Source organism: Panicum hallii, chromosome 3 (assembly GCF_002211085.1).
Source record: "Panicum hallii strain FIL2 chromosome 3, PHallii_v3.1, whole genome shotgun sequence".
In the NCBI taxonomy this organism is placed as follows: Eukaryota; Viridiplantae; Streptophyta; class Magnoliopsida; order Poales; family Poaceae; genus Panicum; species Panicum hallii.
This window is the reverse complement of record NC_038044.1, coordinates 14,948,665-14,973,328: the sequence shown is the minus strand read 5'-3', so window position 1 is coordinate 14,973,328 and position 24,664 is coordinate 14,948,665. Positions and strand designations below refer to the sequence as shown.

At 44.3% G+C, this 24,664-nt stretch overlaps 3 protein-coding genes and 2 long non-coding RNA genes across 14 annotated transcripts; 3 read left to right on the top strand and 2 right to left on the bottom strand.

The window, feature by feature from the left end:
- Positions 1–731: 731 nt before the first annotated feature.
- LOC112884619 (basic leucine zipper 23-like) lies at positions 732–3,309 on the bottom strand. 10 transcript variants are annotated; one of them, XM_025950063.1, is made up of 4 exons: positions 2,614–3,309; positions 1,789–2,482; positions 1,277–1,304; positions 732–1,032 (listed from the first exon to the last, which is right to left on the bottom strand). In XM_025950063.1, exons 2-4 carry the CDS (start codon positions 2,443–2,445, stop codon positions 785–787), a joined length of 933 nt encoding a protein of 310 aa, XP_025805848.1. In that variant the 5' UTR covers positions 2,446–2,482; positions 2,614–3,309; the 3' UTR covers positions 732–784. The 10 variants fall into 10 exon arrangements, with proteins under 10 accessions (XP_025805848.1, XP_025805846.1, XP_025805847.1 ...); XM_025950061.1 differs by having other exon boundaries at positions 2,633–3,308; XM_025950062.1 differs by having other exon boundaries at positions 1,789–2,538; positions 2,638–3,307.
- Positions 3,310–5,166: 1,857 nt separating this feature from the next.
- Positions 5,167–10,503, bottom strand: LOC112884621. The gene is made up of 2 exons (XR_003227140.1): positions 8,037–10,503; positions 5,167–7,918 (listed from the first exon to the last, which is right to left on the bottom strand). It is a non-coding gene; the product is annotated as an uncharacterized LOC112884621 (long non-coding RNA).
- Positions 10,504–13,405: 2,902 nt separating this feature from the next.
- On the top strand, positions 13,406–14,133 carry LOC112885952 (60S ribosomal protein L27-3-like). The gene has a single exon (XM_025951673.1). The coding sequence runs from the start codon at positions 13,484–13,486 to the stop codon at positions 13,895–13,897; it is 414 nt and encodes a 137-aa protein (XP_025807458.1). The 5' UTR covers positions 13,406–13,483; the 3' UTR covers positions 13,898–14,133.
- A 1,854-nt stretch (positions 14,134–15,987) lies between these two features.
- LOC112886418 lies at positions 15,988–18,086 on the top strand. The gene is made up of 3 exons (XR_003227384.1): positions 15,988–16,291; positions 17,047–17,503; positions 17,602–18,086. It is a non-coding gene; the product is annotated as an uncharacterized LOC112886418 (long non-coding RNA).
- A 676-nt stretch (positions 18,087–18,762) lies between these two features.
- On the top strand, positions 18,763–24,417 carry LOC112886417 (probable calcium-transporting ATPase 6, plasma membrane-type). Its single transcript, XM_025952317.1, has 7 exons — positions 18,763–18,957; positions 19,757–19,811; positions 19,897–21,833; positions 21,923–22,081; positions 22,470–22,641; positions 22,778–23,076; positions 23,739–24,417. The coding sequence occupies exons 1-7, from the start codon at positions 18,763–18,765 to the stop codon at positions 24,042–24,044; spliced, it is 3,123 nt and encodes a 1,040-aa protein (XP_025808102.1). The 3' UTR covers positions 24,045–24,417.
- Positions 24,418–24,664: the final 247 nt, after the last annotated feature.

Genomic DNA, 24,664 nt, shown 5'->3' with positions numbered 1-24,664 from the left:
TTGTTTTTGGAGTGTGATTATGCAGTCAAAGAGGAGTGGTTAGCCATCAATAATCGGACTATATTTTCTGGAACTGTCAATGATGGAGATGACAATCCATAGTGTTTGTGGCACACACGAATCAAAGATACACAGAATGGCAGAACTACAAAAACGACGTCAATTCAGACTCTTACTTCAAGAACAAGATTTTCTTCATTGAACGCTTACATCTAGCGAGTCACCCAGCAAGGTGCTAAGGCACATGGATTTATGATTAGTGTTCGAGAAAAGCACGGATTTATGATTAGAGATAGAGTTAGATTTTTTTCAAAATCTATCTGTATTATAGCCTGTAAATCCTCTAGTGGATCGTGGATATGTTTGATTAGTCGGCAGTTTCTTGTGCCTTCCTTCTTCCTATTTCCCCATGTAAGATGTAACACTCTGCAAAGTCCTCCTTGCCCCCCTTGTAAATTGTTCTCTCGGTAATAAAAGTTCAGGCAGCCAAAATGGCGGCCCGAGTTTCTTTTTAAAAAACTACATTCGGGTTTCATACTGAATAAGCAGGGTTTGTTTACTTTTATAAATATGATATAATTTGTGGTGAGCTCATTTCCATTTTCGTAATTCCAGATTATGTCAGATGTTTACATTTAACCATATAGACAAATTGTGTTTCTATAGTTCTCTAAACACTTCGACCACAAAATTTATACTGCCGAAAAATGCATCCGATGTTTAAATTTCTGTTTCACAAAAGCACTTCAAGGCGTGATACATAAATGCCTGAGCAGAAATTGTATCAAGATGATGAAATGGTTCCGTGATTATTGTGCAGCAACAGTTGATATGACCTTCCAAGTTCATACAGCCATTTTGGTGTACGAACCGAGTTGGCATGATTATTGTACGAACGGATATCAGTTGACATGATCTTCAGTATCTGATATCGGTTCGTACGATACCCTCCATGGCTTCGTACGTTTTTCTTTTCAAACCAGTACCGCACACATGATACATTCTGAGCATGCTGAATCCAGAGGAACAAGGCTGAAGACAAGTATGAATCTCAGACTAGTGAGATCAGATAGCTATCTGAAAAAAAACCCAAGTAGTAGTAATGCCAGCGAATTGTTATAGTGCATTTATGCAGGACCAATATATTCATTGGTTCAATGATTAGCGATAGTAGTTCTACCAAAGCACGATTCCAAAAAAAAAGGGGTCTTTCAAAGCAGATGAGAGCAGACAGCAGAATAATACCGAACTCCGTTGAATGAGCCTGAGATCATACCTTGCTCTTTGCTGCAGAATCCTGACACCTGTTCAATTCAAATTTGACCAAGAAATTACTGAATTGCTCCAAACAGTTGAACACCACAACCTTGCCCTATTTTCCCCACATCGTTAGCAAATTCAGTGTGCCCAGTAAATTCAGTGCACTCTGTGTGCAGTGCATTTTATCAGTAAAGTAGTCTCAGAGAATTTCAGCTGAATACAAACAAATTTCAAATCAGAAATCAATTACACTTCATTGACAATTTGACAAGAATTTTGCAGAATGTCTTAGGTATCTGCAGTTTTTATATTTCCAGTGCTACTATACAAGTACAAGTATTCCGTACATTGTTCACAAACCATATAGTACATCAAAGATAGTTCTAAACTTCTAGTCTATCGTCAGTTCATCATTCTTTTATTCCATGAGAATTGATCTCTGAAGTAAGATCAAAGAAGCTGGCAGAGGTTAAAAAAAAAAGCTGCCAATCAGGCAAACGATCATTCAGCCAGAGAATCAGAACTCACAAAGTTTGCAACAACATCCATGGAATGATGCAAACCTTCTGGAACATCAATTTCTCGTGACACGCCGCCCCCTTCATCTATCCTGCAATCTGCAGCTGAAGGTACGAAGCTCTCCTCCCAGGCTCCTGCTACCTCAGAGTTGCCATTGAAGCACGGAGCAGGATCAGCAGACACCACAGAGCCAACACTGCACGGCTTCTGGAAAGGGGACGCGCTGACCTCAGCGTCAATCTTGCCCCGGACATCGAGCAGGAGGCTCCTGAGCCTCACCACCTCTGCCTCCAGTGCAGCATGGTCCTGCAGCCTCCTCAGGAGCTGCTGGTTGGCGGCTCGGAGCTTCTTGACCTCCTCCTCCAAGAAGGCCGCGTGCGCCTTCTTCTTCTCCCGGTACTTGCGCACGGCCTCCCGGTTCCCCAACGGTCTCCGTGGCTTGGCCGGGTCCTCTCTGGCGTCGTCGTCCTCGGCGCCGCCGGCGAAGACCTGGGTGTGCGTGTGCAGGCACGTGTGGGTGTGCATGGGGCCCGACGGGCCGGGAGGGTTGCAGCTGTGCGTGTGGGTGCAGGTCGTTGTGGCGCTGTTGAAGAGCTCGTCGAAGCTGCCAGGCACCTCCGGGTGGGAGAAGAGCAATTGGCAGGGGAGGTCAGCTCCGTCGTCCATTGTGACAGAGAATGAACCAAAGAACAATTTCCTCCTCCTATGGTCAATGGACAAGTTGCACGGGAGAGATGCCCACAAAGAAAGAGAAGCAGGATGGAAGAATCAAAGAACTTTCTGTTAGAGGCTGTAACAACTGGATTACTGATCAGAGATTGAGATGGAACTAACTTGCAGGGCAGCAGCAGACCTCACCACTGAACAGAGTAGTAGACCTCTGCAGCATTCCAGAAAGGGCAGCGATCTCCTGCAAGCAACAGCGAGCTGCCCAAATTGGACGAGAAGCAATTCAGCGAGATGGCAGAGCGAAGCTTTGAGCGTCTGAATCCAAGCAGCCGAGACAGAATTCAGGGAGTGGGGGCTGGGAACCACGCCGCATCAAAGTGAAACCCCCAGGCGGTAAAATAGCCGGAAAAGCAGTAGGATTCCGGCATCAGAACCTCATCTAGACCCGGAGGAGGACATGGAATCGACGGTAGGGCACGCCGCAGCCGGAAGGCCCCACTTTCGGTTGCCGCCGGGCTGCCTCTCCCGGGGAGAAACTTTCTAGTTCTACCCGACTACCCCCTTTCCCAGTTCCTCCACCTTTTCGCCTTTCACGTCCCCTCTCGTCTCCCCACCGATCTTTTTGGTGACGTCCGATCCACTGCTTTCCGTTTTATCGGCGATCGAGGGGAAGCGGAGGAGGAGAATCCTGGAGGGGGGGCGTGCTGCGGAGGAGGAGATGGACGTCGACGTGATCGGACGGGCGGTGGGGGTAGGGGTGTGGGGTGGAGATGGACGGAGGGAAGGAGTGGAACGATCCAGTTCTTGCCACTGTTGGGAGGCTTTTGTTCGCGCACCATGATTGGATCTTCATCTTCTTGCTTGTTGTGGTGGCCTGCCACTTGGCCCGGTCTTGTCTTTCAGCCGGACTTTTTTGCCCCCTTGAGTTTAAGATATTGTTGCCTAGTTGACTATGGACATCATGGTCATGTGCGAGCATCAAGGGCTGGTAAGATCGCCGCATTAGCACAAAGCAGCATGGACAAGATAGTAGGAAAATTTTGACCCTTTGCCCGTCGCTCTTGCAATAAAATTTCAGAGAACGGATTATGTTAAAACAGGCTAAGATCACCGATCGAGCACATACGATCCAGGGTCCCGACCCATGCGCCCAAAATCATCATGGGTGCTCCCTGTTCTCTCTTTTGTTCCCCCTCTCTACCACGTGTCCCACGCTTGACGTCGTTCTTCCTCTCTTCTCGATTTTGCTTTTAAGGAAAAAAATCATTTTCGTGTACAGGAAAGCGCATCGTGGATGGAATGACAAGTTTCTTACTTCCTCGTACACGCCCCTTAAATCTCAGCAGTATTGCACAAAAAAGAAAAGAAAAATGCTCTTGTCCCTGAATCTAGTTGGGCCTCCAACCGCGCGCGGTCTGCAAATCTGCAGCCTGCCGTGCGCTGCGGGCAGCCTCGCCGGCGGCGACCTGTCACGCGTGGGCAACCAACGGTCAGACGCTCGACTTGTAAAAGATTTTTAGTATCTGCCCTCTGCGGCTCTGCTACTGCTGGATCCATGAGCGATGTAAAAAAGATCGAGGTGTGGTTTAAAAGTACTCGTGTCACCGTTCGACGGTTTTGTGATATATGCGCAGGTCTGACAAAAACTTCTCTAAAAAACATCTCAGTTGGCGTGGATACATCAGCTTGACAAGTTCCTTTTCGAATCCCTAGTTCACGGACTGATTGCTAACCATGTACAAGTACACCAGTTGAAAGACGGTCATGTGCCAACGTACAGAGGCAGTTTGGAATGCGTTTTGCACCCACGAGTTTCAGCCTTTTCCGGTGATCTGCAAGAGAAACCCTTCTGTTTTCACCACCGGTTTTGGCTAGCTGAATTTTGCATTCCTCTATTTGAATAGCGAGGACAGTTTGGATGCACCTCGAATGTCCTGGACAGCTCTATTCAACATATGCATTACTGAAACAAATGCCTCACTGGACACAAGGGGATGGAGTGATGCATTCAGCTGGCAATAAAACAACTGGGATTACCAGCATAGGCAGGAGACATATGGCTGCAACAAATACCGTTTCAGTTTCGACAGTTGCCTATTCTCCTCCTGCTCCCTCATCTGGAAGTCTAGAACGCTAAATCTGAAATAAACAGAACAGGCAGCTAGAGAGCAGTTGCCAGCAGATTGCAATAAGCATCAAATGGAACTGAAAAGACACTCATAACAGTGGCACCGGATTATAGTTGCCATGATGGTAGTTCCTCTCTTTGAGCCTTCAGCCTCTAGCTGTTCAATTAAACCACAATTTGTCTCCCAATAAAATTCATAACCATGGCATTCCTAAATGCCAATCATGCAGCTGAGCCGCTCGCAGTTCCCTCCACATTTTCTCATCCGGGCTTGGGACCGGCAAAGGCAGTGTTAAACCGCAAACAAAACCAAACAACCACAAACCAAAACCAAAAACAAACAAACAAACAAAAAACCATCCTAAGCTCAAACACAAGCAACAAACATGCAAGACTTGCTCACATAAGCATATAAACAAGGGCATAGCTTACAAAAACATTACTACTTGCGGAAAGAACGATATGAAAAAGATTCTTCGAGCCTAAACAAGGCATATCTCATGAAGATAAAAGTTAAACTTGCAAGAAAGAAAACATGCTGTGAACATCAGTAAGACATCCAGAGAAATCGCAGGTTAGTCAGTTTCCCCTGGCAAGAAGTGTTCATTTGCAGTTTATGTGATGGAACAATCAGGACAAGGATAAGACTTCAGGTCAGTTGGCTCCATGGTACAAGAACAGAGAGACCTGGGATCTGGAGGATGATGGTGTGCACTGTCACAAGCAAACCACAACACGGTTTTAGTTAACCTTATTCAAGAAAATTAAAGAGTTATCCAGCTAGCCAATGCAGATTCTGCAACTCCATACGAAGAAACTCAATGGCCACCACGACCAGCTTCGGAAAAAATCACTCATGATCAAGAACCCAAATCAGAACTTGGCTCACAGGAGAGAACACTTCGAAGAAGTGCAGTCTCCAAACCAACAGCACTACACAGAGCTAAATAAGTCCACAAGCACGCATACACTGGGCAATCCTCATCTTGTACAGTTTATCCAACTTATCACAAAAAACTGACATTGTCGGTAAACTCCATGACCACTGATAGAAAACACACAGGCAGCAGCTCAAGACTATCGAGTACCAAGTGTCCTACCAACTGGTCCAGATATTATTTCAGGTCCAGCAATCCAATTCAGAAGTTTGTGATTGTTGTTGGCTAATAACAATAGTTAAGTCAAAACTTCTTCATTTTAGCATCCTCATACCTCAGATCCAATAAGTGCAAACAATGCCATCATAGTACTTAAAAAGTCAGCATACTTTTGCTACGTTTCTTGAACCACTTGTGCAAGCAGTTTGTTACAACCTAACCAAAAATGCAAGTTTGACCATCCTAGTCTGTAGCTAACCTAAGACCACTATTCAACCAACCATATAACATATTGATCTGTCAAGATAACAGAGCTTCACCAAACTGAGGGATCTTTATCTTTACCAACAAATCTGAACAACTAACATACAAATGGAACCAAGCACACGATTCAAGTTCACTAATACAAGTCAGGGTGAGAAAATCTAGTAGATTACTTAAAGCAAGCACCTAAGCTTCTGCTCTAAGCTTTCACTATACATCCCAATCCTAACGGTCTTTTGACTTCAAGCACAGCAAATCCACACATTTATCTGAACCAGGATGACTTCAACCCAAATTCTTGAAACTGAAATCCAGGTATATAAACACTAACACTGTCCAGTAAATCAGACCTCTGCCACAAAAATGACCACCAAGCAACAAGCAAACAGAAGACTCCAGTTCCATCTCAGAAGCTTGCCGCAAAGCAGAAATTGCATCACCAAATGGTGTATAGGCTCAAATGCGACAATTGTTCAGCCAAACAACATGTTAGCTCAGACAGATTCTCTTTTGGGGAGAGCAATAATTGGTTTTGATCCACAACGATAGAATGAACTGATGCGACCCCTAAATGTGGGAATAACAGAACAAAGTTCAAAAGACTGGAGTCTGCATATAAAGTGAAGATGAGGGCATAAAGGGTGCAGCGAAGGAAGTGCATCACTCCAGGAGATCGATACCATGATAACCAAAAGGAGGACAAGAAAATGTAGCTTGACTCACCAAAGAAGCTAGGGACAACTATCTCCTCAGTTATCAAAACTTTATAATGCTGATTTCATATAATAACTAGATTACTAAAAATACTAATGGTTATGATTTACCGCGATATGATGAATTTAACAAAATTATGATTAATTAGTGAATGAATTAACAACCCCTATCAAGACAAGTAAATTTGATAGTCACGAATGAAATTAATAAGCTGACTAAGGGTTATACCAAAGGAAGTGAGAATAGAATCAAATCAGGAACCAGATTGCATGTTAGTAGGCATCCCCTAATTTGAAATTAGAACAAGGTAATACTATGACCCTACATTCTGTAAACTATCTAGAAGAGACATTCATGATTATTTTTCAAAAAGCTAAATGATTTTGCAGATAAATTTATTAGTCAGGTTAAAGCATAGATATTAGAAGGTAGAAACATGGTCTACGCTGCTTCTTGCAAAATTAACTGGGGACCAACATATAGCGAGAGTTCTTACTGGAAATCAACTCAAACAGTGAACCTGCACCATTGGATGAGGCATCTAGGGTAAGGACTGTTTAAGAATCATCAATAAGCTTGTTAAAGGATTGTAAATGACTGGAAGAATCCATAGACAAAAACAGCCAGATCTCGGGATGCCTTAGCATTCATCCATACTAAGGTCCAACTGCTGTAAACCAACCAAACAGCTGTCAACTTAAATCAGAAAGTGGATCCGAAATAGAAGTATTACTCAGGATATTAGCAAGAGTGAACTCTGGTTAGAAGGAAGAATCTTATAAAGTGCCCCATTACTCCAAACTTCTAAGCATCCATACTCTCCAGTAACTGGAAACCAACCAAACAACCTTGAACGAGCAAGCTGGAAAGTAATATGTAGTCAACAACTGAGGAAAATAGTTGGGGGGCAAACTCTGGGCAGAGGGATCTTTCTTGCAGATGTTGATCATCAAGCTATCATGGTTCATTCAAACAGCTTCAGAATGTCTTACGCAGGTCCCCAAGCAATCAATGTACACTATCCATAAGTTCTCTGGTCAACAGAAGTAAAGAAGGCAGCAGAATTTGGAAGATATATATCAGATTTAACTTGCAAAATTGAACTTTCTAAGCCTGAAATTACCGAAGGATTGTCTCTTTTGGGTTCCTTAAAATCACGGTAAGTCATGGTTTAGGATAGGGATAGGCCTGGCTTAGTAGAGAACGGGCACGAAGCATGTGCAACAAATGATCGGAAATTATAGCTCAGCATGTGCACGTGTCACATCTGCAACAACTTGAGAAAGCTGGTTGAAGAAACTAACTGGATAGGAAGCACATAAGAATTCCCAAGCATCCATACAATTTAAGACTAGAAAACAGAAGGAACTGATCAGCAGAACCACCTTGTAATTTCAATTGTTGCGGCACAAAAGAAGTCATCCAAATAATTACAAGCATCCTACAGATTTGAACATTGATGGCAATCAGAAGTCATAATTTTTCCAATCAGAGTGTTGCTTCCAAGCATCCTATAGATTTGAACCTTGATCCCAATCGAAGCTTTAGCATTTTAGTCGTAATGTCATGATGGTTCATCATAATATAATGCGGAAATAGCAAAACTACTGTCAGCCATAACCAAACCTCTACACCAATCAACCTCCACAACCAATGCCCCACCTGCATCTCTGAATGACACAAAACACACCACAACAAAGATCAGCTTATACAATACTGAATAAATCCAGGGCCTCAAACCTCATCATTATCCCACTGGAGGGGCAGAATATTAGCCAACCATTCAGATCTGAAACCACTGAATACAAGTAATGAAACCAATATAACCAAAATGACCGTGCACTAGACTCTGACCTGCCCTCAATTTCAAGTGCCAATTCTTAGATACAGTAAGTTCCAATGCCCAACTAATCCTGCAACCACCACATGAGCACAAAAATATAGATAGAGCAAATGAAACCACAGAGAGAAATCCCAAACCGAACATTTTATGACCAAATCAGACGGACGGACTACCAACTAGTTGGGCTAAATGATCTGCGAACATAGAGAAGCAACACCAGAATTAAAGCTATGTTCAAAGCATAAATGAAGAAACAGAAACAAGTTTAGAACGAGTGTAGGGTCAGTATGCTGTAGCCAAAAATTCCCCCGTGCCAGCTTGAATCCCCCAAATATGCTCAGAACCTTCTACCACTGCATGTTGATCATAGTATCCGAATTTTAAACTGAGAAATTATCATAATTCCAAAAAATTAGCATGTTGTCTCAAATTAGAATAGGTTAGAAAGCACTCCCAACACATTCCAATCGTCACCAACAACTCTTGCAAAAATATCAGCTGGTGACCTGCAATAATGACCATACTATGATCATTATCTACTTTTGAGGTAGAATCCACTCAACAAACAAGATGAGAAAATCGGAGAAGGTGGTAGTTTTGAAAAGCTGAAGAGAGATTCAGTCGGCTTCCTATTGCTCCTGTGCAAGTATCACCTAGCGATCTGCAATCAGTGAGAGGCCACTCTACGGTAACCATCAATTTGACCCTTAAACAGCAATTGCAATCATCAAAATGTAGGGATAGGGATAAAGCCTGATCAATCGTTGACTATTCCAGCTGACAGTTCTATCTGTGCGACAGTTCTATCTGTTTGCTGATGCCTCCCCCAAACTGCAGAATTACTAACGAATCAATGGTAGCCTATGATGGAAGTTAATTGTCGAAAAACGTTGACAGGAGAGGATTATTAGTAAACAAACACACGGAACCCTCCACGGTTCCATTTGCTCAAGCAGAATCAATCCCGCCTCCAACCCATCCATCCGTCCATATAATCCAATTGCTGGAGAAGAACCGCAAGCCCGGATATCAGAATTGCAGCATGCAGAAATTTAAGAGTAGGGACCAATAAGAAAGAACTGGGGTAGAGATATCCAAACGATGGTGCTCTCCAGGCGGTATGAACTTCAGACCAGCCAACGCCTCAATCTGCCTCTAAAACTCGCACCTCTATTTGTTTCCTCTGCAGATCCAGCTAACAGCAACTCCCATACGGGCTGTCAAGTTTCTAGTTAGTCCGGTGGCGACCTTCACGCCACCATGATACCAAACCGACCATAACAAATTAAAATCGACGAAGGAACCATAAGCAAACCTCCACCCTTCAACTCTTCTGAACTAATAATCTCTCCTGAACCATCAAGGACCCTTCCTTTCTGCATCTAAAAGCAGGACAAACACCCACCACAAACGAGATCAGCTGTTAAAATAAGAATCGACCGAGGTCTTGAATCCACCTTAACCCATGATTTGACTAGCGGAGAAGATCGCTCGGTAACACGAGCCCATAGGATGAGATCACAACGGTCACCGGGACGATTAAGCCTGAAACCACCGATCCTCCGAGTGATAAAACCAATGAACCGCCGGATCTGACGAGAGACTGACCTGCCTCGACCTCCTTGCCACACGACGCCATGAGGAACCCCGCCTCCAACTCCCCAATCGGGACAGGTAATCCTGCAACCCACACGCTGAGAAGGCGAAGACGGCGAAAACGAGGATCGAAACGAAAATACTGGAGGATCGAATCACAGGAAAAAATAAACCATAAACCGAACAACTCGACTTGTTCCCCGCGCCACACCCACACGGAGGCGCACGCGCGACCGCCCCGAGCAATCTGCGAGCACCGAAGGGCAAAAGCGGCGAAACAAATCAACCGTAGAAGAAGAAGAAACGGAGAGAGAGGAGCGAAGGAAGAAGCGGAAAACGCAAACGCGACGACAGGTCAAGGCGCCGAACACCGGAGAGAAGAAAAGCCAGAGCGCGAGGGGAAGAAGCCGTCCCGTGGGCGCTATTTATTGAGGAGGAGAGGCGGTGGAGGGCCGCTGGCCTGTCGCCAGCCGGGTCGGGAATCCTTCCCGGACACGGCTCTGCTGCGCTGGCGTGCGCGGGAACGTTGGCCGCTCGGCGACGCAAGGCTGGGGTCGGTTCGGGGCCGGACGAGCGGACGGCGGCAAAGGCGGTTGAACCGGTCGTATCCTATCCGGGTTGGGTTGGTTTTTGAATTGGCCGGGCGGTCGGTTCGGGGAGGTTCGTGGCTGGCGCCTCGGCAACGCGGAGATATTCGCGCGTTTCACGTGGTGGGAGCGCGGGCGCGGACCCGGGAAATTTCTAGGCGCCTCGGAAGTTCCGTGGATGGTGGTGGACTACACGTAGGCCCGCCGCGGATTGCCGACCGCGCGCTCGCTGTCCTGATCCTGTGCGTGAAAGCACGTGCGGGGGCCCATGTTGTCGGCTGCTTTCTCTTTGCCACGCTCAAAATGGGCTAAGCATGGGCCTGTGAGATCATTCAGCTTAGACCGGCCCACGGTATGAGCTTTTGTTCGTTCTTATCTGTTTTGCTCGGTCTGACGGTCTCCACGTTCTCGTTCCGTCGTTCTGAAGTGATCGCTAGCCTCGTCTCATCGTCATCTGCAACTGTGGTAGCCGGCAAGGTGATCCGAGCACGTCTAGCTTTGATGGATGGATCGGATGCGCACGGTGTGCCCATCCGACATTCCTATCGTGTGTCAGATTGTAGGGGTAGAGGTTAGAGTAGCACCTGCATCACATCTGGATTCTAAGCACCAGAGTCCTCCATCTCCGGTCGGACCCGTCCTCCGTTCCGACGAAAGTGTGTCCGATAGAATTGGAACCCGGGCTACTTACTCCAAAACTGTAGCAGCTAGCCACCTAGGCCTCTACCATATCACTCGTATACTAGGAGCAGAACTATGCTTCGTATCCATCTATAATAGTTTAAATAATCACTGGATCACTTAATTTCCACCAAAGATCTTCCTTCCCCATCTAGCATATAAACATCACTCTTTTCCAATACACAGAATATCTACCGTATTGTTTTTTCTGTAGAAATTATATCTTACATATGGTCTGTTTTCTTTCTCTCTTCTATTTAATATAGGTTCGTATCACTTTTAGTTATTGGTGATGTTGAAATTATATTATGGGTATATTCTAACTGGAACATTGGAACTAACATCTACTATTATCGTCTCAATAGGTATTTCACTCTTTTGATACATATGACAACCGCACAACACCTCATCGAGGCTAGCGGGCTCCAAACCTGCACCCTACCATATCTTTACGAACCAAGCAACACTTCATCAGAGGCTGGCGGGCTACAAGCAACCTACCATGTGTCCATGTTTTTGGTAGGTGGATGCATGGGTTTTTAACTTGGACATATGAATGCAAAAAAAAAAGATCTGAATAGTAAGGATAGAAAAAGATTTTCCTGATGCGATGGATCCAAGCTTGCATGTGAGGTTTACAATTACCTTTTTTTTAAGGCAAAGTTTAAAATTACCCTGAGTGTTCACTTTTCTCCACTCTTTATCATCATGGGTCCAACTCCAACATTACTACGGTAGGTTGGCTGTGTCACTTGCCCACCTAAGCATAGGTGTCGTTGGCGCACCAGTTCTCGACCTTGAGGCTCGATGGCTAGCTCAGACTTCGGATCTAGATCAGACCCACTGCGCACTCTAGATTCTAAGTGGTGTCTCATTGACGCATGGCACGACGTCCTCCATGACAAATGAGGAAGAACCCAAACGCGCATGTACGCGATAAGAGAACCTGGAGTTGATCGCTGCGAGCTAGGAGGGTGATGAGCCGATGACATGAAGGGCAACGAGTAGGACGGGTTCACTGGTCTTCGAATCCAACAATGACGGCGAGAAACGGATGCCGAGGAGATGCTTACCAGGTGGTCATGGAAATGGTTATTGTCAGTTCAATCTCACGTCGAGTATTTGTGAGCTTGGATTCTTCTTTGCTTCAAATAGTTCTATAGCGAAGTTCAAAAAAGAAAAAAATTGGCGTGAGAAGTGGACAAGTGGTTCGCGGTTTTTGTGAGTTTGAATTGTTTCTTTGATTTTTTTTTTGAGTTGTAGAATTGCAAATTTTGTGGGATGCCGTGGCTTGATTTTTTTGGGTCTTGCGATTTTCTCTCTATTATCCACACAAACTGGTTGATGTCTTGCCATTTCCCACGTTTTCCCTCCACTCCCGTAACACTGTCGACCTCCAATAGAAGTAGCCACAGGACCGGTGGTCAGATTGGGATGGATAAGGAGAGAGTTCAATCTGATGCTATACCAACCTCCGTTCCCAAATACTTGGCAACTTTGACCGAGACACGAGTACCAAGGCAATTCACCTTTTAAGCATGAAATGACCAAAATACTCTTGTAAAGGTACCTTTTAGTATTTCTAGAACATTCCTATAATATTCTTATGAGGGCAAAATAGGAAATCATGTTTCGGAAGCGTGAAGTGCCAAATATTTTGAAACAAATAAAGTGCTCAAAAGTGACGAGTATTTGGAAACGGTGGTTGGTATTTTTCTAGCAACTAGCAAAAAGAAATTTTAAGAAAGAACATTATATTGGGCCACTTTCTCACAAAAATAAAGGTCCAGTAATTTCTGAGAAAATTGCAGGCCCAGTGTGGTGTGAAGCTTTGTGATTCGTGGCCCGTGAAGCTTTGGTGCTGGGCGAGCTCCACCGGCGCCTAGCATCACCAGACCCAAGCCTGCCTGACCCATGCCAACCCGTGAAGGCCCAGCGCGGCAGCACCGTCCGATCTCGTATCCAACAGCCGATACCCGCTCACCCTCCTCGAAACCCTAACGCCGCCACCCTATTTAATTCTTGCCCCTCCCACGCCCACCATTTTCCTCCACCTCCCGAGCCCTCCCCACCCTCCCACGCGGCGGCGGCGGCGCAGCAGCAGCAGCAGCAGCAGCAGCTGAAGATGGTGAAGTTCCTGAAGCCCGGTAAGGCCGTGATCCTCCTCCAGGGCCGGTTCGCTGGCCGGAAGGCGGTGATCGTGCGCGTGTTCGAGGAGGGCACCCGCGACCGCCCCTACGGGCACTGCCTCGTCGCAGGCCTCGCCAAGTACCCCAAGAAGGTGATCCGCAAGGACTCCGCCAAGAAGACGGCGAAGAAGTCCCGGGTCAAGTGCTTCATCAAGCTCGTCAACTTCACCCACCTCATGCCGACCCGCTACACCCTCGACATCGACTTCAAGGACGTCGCCTCGGGAGGGCCCGACGCGCTCTCCACCCGGGACAAGAAGGTCGCCGCCTGCAAGGCCGCGAAGGCCCGCCTGGAGGAGAGGTTCAAGACAGGCAAGAACAGGTGGTTCTTTACCAAGCTCCGCTTCTAGATGCCGGGCGTCCAGCATAGTACCTGCTTTAGTTGTCAATTTCATGTATCGGACACCCTTATCTCGGTTTTGGTATTGCCATGAAGACTTCGTGCTTACTGTTATGGATCTTGGAGAGGATGACATGTCGATGATGTGTTAAATGATGTCAATCATAGATCTTGCCCAAATTTTGTTCAGAATCATTGCATGGAATGTGCTGTTCTCAAATGTTTCAATCTTGCGAGTGTTAGATATTTGTGATGCATCACCTATGTCTTCAATAGTATGACTACCTTGTCCTTGTTTTACATTCGAGTTCTAGCTGATATGGTTTACTATTGTTTCAACTTTTACTATTAGGCAATTGTGTTAGTAGCGTTGCAGTCAAATTAAATTGTTGAATGATCAATTTAAATGGTTATGCCTGTTTAAGGTGTCAGCTGTGTTAATAGCCTCTTAGTCTAATATCATTGCTGATTTTGTTAAGACTTCTGGGGACAAGATCAGGTTGCTTGTTCTAATGCTGGCTGACATAGTATTTACCGTCTGTTTTGAAGCATTATGCAGTCTTTTAATTTTCTATAGGTGCCCTAGAGGATCTACTATTTGTAGAGTTGGCATTGCCTTGTTTAAGACATCTTTGACATTCTTGGAATGAAATGGTTCTATAATGTTTGTGTTGTCTGGTCTTGAGAACCTTAGTACACACTGTTGGGGTTTGGTGATCTGTCCTGAATGTCAACAGTGCGGTATTGTGAAAGATCATCAGCACTAAATTGACCTTATGGGAATTTTGAACCCTGTTCAAATTGAACATTATTATTGTTATTTACAAAAATAGTATTGCTTGAGCCGTACCTTTAGTTCAAATTAAAACAATGTTGTTCTTGTGTATGGAAATACTGCTGGTTTCCACATGCAAGTGTTTTTTTAACAAGCAAACTTTTTTTGTTGGCTAATTAGTACATTAGCTGGGTATGTATATTTTTTAGTTTCTGTTGGTCCTGCTTGCGATGCCTGGTTAATTTATTAATGATTGCTTAGGGTGCTGTAATTGTTGCTTTACAAGTGCAATATATTAAACTGACCATGTACGAGATAATGAGCAGAATTGATTGAGTGCACGGGAGTTCAGATGCTAGAGCTTAGTCTTCAGCAGGGCAGATACTTGCTCAATTTATTTTTTTGGGTGTGATCAAATGTTGTGGGATTTGGATTAGATTGTTTACTGATCTTAACTCTATATGGTCGCCGTCTTCGCCTTTGTTTTGGGGATTTTTTCTCCTTCGCTTCATCAGGTTTATTGTCTCGTTTGGATACTTTTTGATATGAAGTATTCATGCTTTTTCTGTAATAACAGAATTACAGAATTTATTCATCTCGTAATTCTGTGGAAGATTCAATCTGCATACCAAATGTATGCAGTATCTTGTATCACGTGAACCATCTCTCCCCGTGGTCGTCTACCTTAGCCGCTCCAGTGTCTAGTGGCTACGGACCCTGGAGCGAACCGTACCCTTGTTCTGGAATGTTGATGGGGTGACTGCAGTTCAAATGGTTTAGATGGCGATTGCTTTTCAGGCACTGAACCACAGAGGTGCTGTGCTCGATAACACACTGCAGATTACCTCGATCAATCGCCCATCTGCCATGGCAGTAACTCAGTAAGCCTTTTTCAGCGGCAATCTACACTCTGTAGGCCTGAGTTTTCCGAAAAGCGTTTTCAAGATACAGGCTCCCTGGATCCCAAGTTCCCAACAAGAACGGTGCCTGGGAAAATCACTTGTAATTTGAAAAACCATATTACCTCAGTATGATTCCCAGGCTTCAAGATATGGTTTCCGGAGCTCCTTGCGGCCATAGCTTGGCTGGAGATGAGCTACAGCCGGATCGCCGATGAATGACATGAACAGAAGGATCACACGGACCATTCAGTCAAGCTTCGGGAATGTTGTATGTTTGCAGGAATGTCCTATTTGGAGAAAAATAAGCCTAGGAATAGATAAGGTCAATCTTTTGCCGTATAACTTTGTGATCTTTTTAAAATTTTAAATAAAAAACTTTGTGATATATTTTCAGCTTTGTTTTAGACTATCCGATTTCTCGTCACTCTGCAACACTGGCGGCTGGCCCTGCCGCGCTCGCCAAACGAGAAAAGCTCCCCCAAAACCTCGCATAACGCTCGCCCTCCGTCGGCGACGAGCACTCCGCCGCGGCCTCGCGCTGCCTCCCAGCTCTCCTCTACTCCACCCCTGTACGAGGTTCCTCCCCGACCGGCGTGGCTGGGGGCGGAGACGCATGGGGATCGTCTTGGCCTCACCGACGACCGCCTCGACCGTACCGTCCCCGCCGTCGACCTCTGTTCCGCGCCGCCTGTGTCCCCATGCTCCACTAGAAGACAAGCGGAGATAGGTAACATCACCTGCCAGGTGCTTGCTTGACCACTGAAATCGCATTTTGGTACCACTGTGTTCCTTCCTATTGGACGTTTGGGTTAAAATCATATACATTGGCACATTTCCTCGCAAATGTCTAATTGCAACAGTAGCTTCAGGATAATGGGTGGCTTAAGCGCCAGCGCAACGATACAATTTTTTTACCTAAAAGCTAAATGAATAGGGCAGGTATTATATGAGCAAATTTGATGGATCAATATCATTGCCAGGCTATTGTCAGGTTATTTCTGGCACAAAATGATTATATTAAAAGCATTTGAAGTTTCTGAACGTCAAAGTTCTTATTGCGTTTATAAGAAATGCAGGATAGTATCAGACCCACATTACCTGTTGTTTGGCTATAGAAAGTTGGAAGAGCCACGAAAGTCATCTGCCAAAACATGTGCCCCTTTATGAGTGAATCCTTCTTCGACTTTATTTTTTTTGTTGAACATTGTGCTACCATTGGTTATCAAATCGGAACTGATTATTTAAGTGACTAGATTTGGCTGTTGCATTATAACTCCTTACTATGGTTCGGTCTATTGTAGTCTCTTAAATTGCATATGTTTGTGGTTGTACGCTTCGCGCTGAGCATATGCTGTTACGAATTGAATGAACTAAAAGTAGAGCTCTGTGATGCACTAATTTACTCACAAATCATGAAATAAGGATTGATCTCCGCATCCTTATATCACCATTGAATTGAGACACGTCTATATTTGAGTCCAGGTGCAGGAGAGGTTATGCAGCCCATGTACAGCAGATGGTTACCTGATGACATATATGTGTTTTTTACCTCCAACTTCTTCTTACGCACAATTGTGAACTTTGATCTTCAGACAATCTTACAGGCAAGCAAAAATTTAAAGCAGATCTGGTTCTTGTCTCTTTTGTAGTGTTTGCGGTGTGTGTTTGATGAATCCCTTTCACATTTAACAATATTTTTATCCTACATTCCTACTCATTGGTTGTAGCCTTGTAGGCTCTTGATCAACCAAATAATATCCATCCCATTCCTGCTTTACGATGACGCACAGTTTTGTTAGTGGCAAGCAACACATGGTGGAGCTCCCACTACATGGGCATGATGCACACTGGAAGTAGGGAGCCAGGGAGGTCTCACTACATATGAAGGTTCTCTCTAGGGTGTTGGCTACTTGGCTGCGATAACTTTGTTACTATTGGGGTTAGAAATCTAATCTCGGACTTCCGATAATAAGTATCTTACGAACAGCACCATGATTTTATTTTCTATGGTTTTGTTGTTTATGATTTGTGTGGTAGGAACTAGGAAGAACTCCATGTTGCTACTTGCCTGGGGGCAGAATCGTCCAATGTCCAAGAAGGTGCTGGGACCCTCCCCCGTTTGGTTAAGTTAAAATCAAAGACTAATATCGGTTGACTAGGTGCAGATAGCAGCCTGGTTCGTGCTGGAGTGACCCAGCTAGCTAGATCTATCTCAGTCAGATCTACAGGGAGCCGAATGGATTCTCCTTTCGGTACCGTTATTGACTTTATTGGCACCATTCGACGTGCTGAAGCTAAAGGAAATACCAGCTGCACTGAGGAAGCCATGTACTATGAACTATTCTCACCGGGAAAAAGTCTGGAAAGTTAATTGGCATCAGCGTCGTCCCTTGTATTACGCCAACATGGTCTTACATTTTAACTCTGTCAACAGCAGCTACTCCTACGCCATCTGATAGACAGTCTGTTCTTTGTCAAATAATCCATTTGAAGGGTGACATATATACTACAGTCTGTCTGTTTCGAGGTAAAGGAGCCTTGTGAACCTTTTGTTGCCGATTTCTTGTGCTGATCATCTGTGAAGATCTGTAGGTATTATTGACACAAAACATATAACTGGTAAATTTTCATTTGTCTCATCGATTCTTGCTGTGCCAAGTGCAAACTTCCAGCATGTTCGCTGTAGAACTTATTCAATAGTAACTTGTACAACATTTTACTTGGACAACTGTAAGTAACAACAAAGAGCCCTGCTGTATCAACTTACATCGACGTAGCGAACTAGCAGTTACTTATTTCTATGGTACTTCTTTTTACGACAAAATGTTCTACTTGCACTATTCCATTTTGTTATGATATCTAATGCTTGTAAGTAAAAGTCAAATTTTCAAGAAAAGGGAGGGTGGACATTAAGCCATATTTGGAAACTCTTTGACCACGTTTTAGACTTTTCTGGCGAAAGATTCTAATGCTTGGAAGAAAATTCAGAGATTTGACATTTAGCATTTGCAGTCATATTTTAAAACTTCTTAGGGGTGTTCTTGCAATTTGCCATCACAGTGGATCCTTTCCATAACTCTTGCCGTCTCCATATTTATTCCCTCCGCCCCTGCTTGACGAAAACGAAACGCTGAACACACGGAGCGAGCGGGAGGCGAAGCGCGCGGGAGGGCGAGGGAACAAGAGTCAGAGATCAGCATGGAGTCGGGCAGGAGCTGGAGCATCGACAGCTACCTCAACGAGCACTTCGACATCCCCGCCAAGAACCCGCCCGGCGAGGCCCGCCTCCGCTGGCGCCGCGCCGTCGGTCTCGTCGTCCGCAACCGCCGCCGCCGCTTCCGCATGTTCTCCGGCCTCCACGCCCTCGACGACTCCCAGCGCCGGAAGATCCTGGTACGCACAGACAATGGCCGGCGCCGGCGCAAGCCGTACATGCCGTAGAACCCTTCTTGCTCGCTTTCGTTGAATTGCGCCGTTCAAAACTGTGTGGGGGGTACATTTCGGGCTTCGGAAATTGCCAGGAAACTTCCTCTCTCCGGATCAGCCTTGCTCTGTGGATGCCCACGTCCGGCTTCGCTGGCCACTGCTTTGTGCCTCTCCTATCGACGGCCATGACGTTGACATACCTCAAGTCTCAATCCGAGCAAGGTTCCCATAAGGCCACCATGTCAAACATCCGATGTCCATGTCTCCTCTCGTCTGAACTGTGGCAAGCAAAGTCGTGAGACGGGAGCTTAGATTCAGGAGGCGTCCCTTGCACGGCAAAAATAGGAATAAGAAATCTTCTTTTCGGCATGTTCTGGTAGAAAGCTTTCACATGCGACCAGCCGGCTTGACACGACCAATTCTAGAGGGAAACAACGGTTAATCGAAATGACCGACCGCATGATGTGTTCATGCACTGAAATTATTACAACGCGTTGCCTCGATCTGTATCATAAAAATTAGAGCTCAAGTGGTATTGCATCACATGGGGGTGAGGGTCAGGAGTCACCAGCGCACCACTTGGATCTTTCTTATGCCACTGGGGCACTCATTGGAGGAGTATATTATGATAGAAATAGAATTGCAGGAGACACTGAATAACTGAACTTGGGTCGCAAAAATCTGTGCTGAAATTCTCTGTTTGGTAGCAGAACACAAATTAATTATTTCTTTGTCTCAGAGATGTTTGCTTTTTTTTTTTACCCAGGGAAAAGTTCAGGTTGTAATTAATGTGCACAAGGCAGCGCTTCAGTTTATCAATGGTGTGGCCTAATCATCTAACTCTGTGGTTTTCTTTCTTGGCATTACTACCCAGTAGCATCTCACCTTGATCACTGAACTGTGCAGGTGTAAGACGATACCCCCTATCCAACGATCTTATCAAAGAGGGTTTTTGTATCAGTCCAGATGAACTGTCAGCAATTACCGGCATGCGTGAGGATCCTACAATCTTCAAGACGCATGGTGGGATTAATGGAATATCTAGGAAAATCAAAGCCTCGTTGGAAGATGGTATCAGCGAAACTGAAATAGAAACCAGGCAGAAACTGTATGGCAGTAACAAGCATGCTGAGAAGCCTCCTAGAAGCTTCTGGATGTTTGTCTGGGATGCATTGCATGACTTGACGCTGATTATTCTGATGGTTTGTTCTGTCGTTTCTCTAGTGGTTGGCCTTGCCACCAAGGGGTGGCCGACGGGTATCTATGACGGCCTTGGCATAATATTCAGCATTTTGTTGGTGGTATTGGTTACAGCATCCAGTGACTACAAGCAGTCACGGAAGTTCATGGAGCTGGACCATGAGAAACAAAAGATATATGTCCGTATCACCAGAGATAGGAAAACCAAGAAGGTGTTGGTTCATGATTTGGTTGTCGGTGACATCTTGCATCTTTCAATAGGTGATGTTGTCCCTGCAGATGGCTTGTTCGTCTCTGGATACAGCTTAATGATAGATGAATCTAGCTTGTCAGGTGAGAGTGAACCAGTTCATGTTTCTGAAGAAAAGCCGTTTCTTCATGCTGGTAGTAAAGTGCTAGATGGAACAGCCAAGATGCTTGTCACTGCCGTTGGTATGCGTACTGAATGGGGCAAAATCATGGATGCTCTTAATGATGATGGAGTGGATGAAACTCCTTTGCAAGTTAAGCTTAATGGTGTGGCCACAATCATAGGACAGATCGGGTTGGTGTTCGCCATTCTCACATTTCTAGTACTTCTAGTTAGGTTCCTGGTTGACAAGGTAATGCTTGTTGGATTATTGAATTGGTCGGCAAATGATGCACTGACAATAGTTAACTACTTTGCTATTGCAGTGACAATCGTTGTTGTCGCAGTTCCTGAGGGTCTACCACTGGCTGTGACTCTTAGTCTAGCATTTGCCATGAAAAAGCTGATGAGTGACAAAGCACTAGTGAGGCATCTTGCAGCATGTGAAACCATGGGTTCAGCAAGTTGTATTTGCACCGATAAGACAGGAACTCTGACGACCAACCACATGATTGTTGATAAAGTTTGGATCAGTGATGTATCTAAGTCTGTCAATGGTGATACAAATATCAATAAGCTAAAGGCTGAAACTCCAAAAAGTGTTATGGAGATACTTATACAAGGAATATTTGTGAACACTGGTTCTGAGGTTGTGAAGGAAGATGATGGTGAAAGAAATATCTTGGGCACACCAACTGAAGCAGCATTGTTGGAGTTTGGCTTGAGCTTGCAAGGAGATCTATATGATGAGTACAACAAGTTGCCAAGAGTAAGAGTAGAACCTTTCAATTCAGTTAAGAAAAAGATGTCTGTTCTAATACAGTTACCTAACGGTGGCCTCCGGTCCTTCTGTAAAGGCGCATCGGAAATTATTTTAGAGCAGTGTGATACTGTCCTCAATAGTGAAGGAAGTATAACACTGCTGTCAGAAATACAGAAGCAAAATGTTTTAAATATAATCAAGTCATTTGCTTCTGAGGCATTGAGAACACTTTGCATCGCGTTTAAGGATCTAAATGAAATTTCTGACGACCAAACTATACCTGAGGATGGCTACACTCTAATAGCACTTTTTGGTATAAAGGATCCAGTCCGTCCTGGTGTCAGGGATGCAGTAATGACCTGCATGGCTGCTGGTATTAAAGTAAGAATGGTGACTGGAGACAACATCAACACTGCTAAAGCTATTGCTAAGGAATGTGGAATACTTACTGAGGGTGGAATTGCAATAGAAGGACGAGAGCTTCACGATAAGAGCACAGATGAGCTGAAGGAGCTCCTGCCTAAAATTGAGGTTTAGTTTCCTTCAATTCTTCAGCCTTTTATTCATTTCTTTGCTAATTCAATTATGAAACAATACCCACATATATTTCATGAGTTTAGGTAATGGCCCGGTCCTTGCCAATGGACAAATATAAATTGGTAACAAGCTTAAAAAGTATGTATCAAGAGGTGGTAGCTGTTACTGGTGATGGAACAAATGACGCCCCTGCATTGCGTGAGTCAGACATTGGTCTGGCCATGGGCATTGCCAGCACTGAGGTACGTCTTAGGGTTTTCACTGCATTTTGTTGTTCTTCTACGCCATCAGCTGATGACCCTTCATATATTCAGTTGTAATGTCTGTTGCAGAAAGAAATTCTAAGAACTCTTTGGCCAGACCCGGGCATTTCTCAAGAACAAAAGTTTTATTCAGTTTTGCATTTCCTGAATTAGTAATGCCCATGCTATTTTTACAGACATATTCCCTAAATAAATTTCGTATTGCATTGCATTTTGTGAATTATGACCTCCCTATTATAGGTAGTACAATACATTAACTTAATTTTGCTTCCCTTAGCTGAAATTGTATTTATTGTTCAGTTTCATCTGAATTCTATGAGAAATGCTGAAGTGTGGAGTTATAATGCAAGTGTATGATTGGATGCAGGTTGCAAAAGAGAACGCTGATGTTATTATTATGGATGACAATTTCAGTACCATTGTAAATGTTGCTAGATGGGGTCGGGCAGTTTACTTGAACATTCAGAAGTTTGTGCAGTTCCAGCTTACAGTTAATATAGTGGCTCTGATAGTGAATTTCGTCTCAGCGTGTATCATAGGTGTGCATACATACCACCAGTATAATATTATTTATATAATCATTATTGATTCAAAGTTTCCCTGCTTATTATCTTTCTCCTTGCTGCACTCTTTTAGAATGACTTCATATACTATATACTTCGAACTAACTTGTAGGTACTGCACCACTTACTGCCGTCCAATTGCTATGGGTGAACATGATCATGGATACATTAGGCGCATTGGCCTTAGCCACAGATCCACCTAATGATGAAATGATGAAGAGACCTCCTGTGAGACGGGAACATAGTTTCATCACTCGGGTCATGTGGAGAAATATTCTTGGGCAAGGTTTATATCAGCTCCTTGTACTTGGTACTCTCATGTTTGCTGGAAAGAGGATTCTTAAAATTCAAGGCCCGTATGCTGATAGAACCATCAATACCCTCATATTCAACTCTTTCGTGTTTTGCCAGGTATGAGCAGTGCAAGCCAGCTTCTGATACCTTGTGTTTCAATTTGTGAAGCTTTGAAATTTACTTATGCAGTAGTAAGTAGCAAACACCAATGACTTGAAACTTGAGTAACTCTGCCATTGATTGTGAGAATCAATGTACTCAATGAGACATGCAATGTTTTTTTTCTTTTGAGCAAGTAATGGCAGGTGCTCTGCCGATTCATTCAGTAAGAAACAAAGTCTAATTTACATAATTTCCCTGGCTGAAGGTGACACGAAGCGAAAGAAAAACTAAAGCAAATTTCACAGATAAAGAAAACACAAAGAGCAGGGCAGCTATTAGATATGTAAATCTCACGTCCTGCTTGATCAGGAACGAAAGCTGCTGCATGTTGTGACAGCCTTGTTGTCGAAAACACGATGACAGTGTTCCTTCCATATGTTCGACGCTGTGTATATTTCCAACCGATGGGGGTTCAGCTTGGAAGCAAACCACATTTGTCTTTTCCCTTTCCATCAGACAGTTTATTCAGATAAACTTGAAAGATTCACAACAATTGAAACCAACAATATATGATATATAAGTTCATTGTTCCTACATGCATACGCAATACATGAAAATACAGTAGTTACTTCATTGTTTTTAAGACTGTAACTGCATTTAATTTGCTACTCTTTCAGGTTTTCAACGAAATAAATAGCAGGGAAATGGAGAAGATCAACGTGTTCAGAGGGATATTCAAAAACTTGATCTTTATCAGTATATTAGCAGCTACTGTCTTATTCCAAGTGATCATAGTGCAGTTTCTTTGCACTTTTGCAAACACCGTGCCGCTGAATTGGGAGCTCTGGTTGCTCAGTGTTATTCTCGGCTCAGTTAGCATGATCGTCGCTGTGATCCTCAAGTGCATTCCTGTGGAATCTAGGAAAACAGATGATAGGCCCCATGGCTACGAGTTGATTCCTGAAGAACCAGAAACTGTATAGCTTTGGGTTTTGACCCTGTTGTTCCCATGTTCACCAACCAAATCTTTCGCAGTGGAAACGGATGCCTTGTCGGGATTATTTCGCCGTGGTTTTGCTGATGGCAGGCAGTAGATTTGCAATGGGATTCAGCGTCGACGGAGGAAGAGGATCAAGTAAGATAGACGACTGAAATGACAGAGAGCATGTTGGGAACAGGGAAAAAAATCTTGATTCTTAGGCGTTCTAAGAGTTTTCGAAGATTCGTGCGAGTTTCTGATGTTCTCTCCGTTTGATTTTTTTGTTCAGATGTAAATCGAATTGTAACTTATTTTCATGATGAAATAAATTTTGAATAAGAGAGGCTATGCTTGTACAAACACAATTGTTCTGTCCATCTAGTGGCCTTTTCTGCATTTTCACTGTGTCGCGTCTGATTAAATTCAGATGGTGCACTCGCAACACCCTTAACTATTCAAGCTCATATTTGAATTCCACAGCTATGGTGATCCCATGAATCTGGCAGCCGAGTGGCGTGGTCGGAGCCTGAAAAACGAGAATCAAAGCAGCGGGGCCAGTGCCTGAATCGAACGCCATGAACTGACTGAATCGACAATTCACGGTGGCCGGTTGGTGTGGACGCG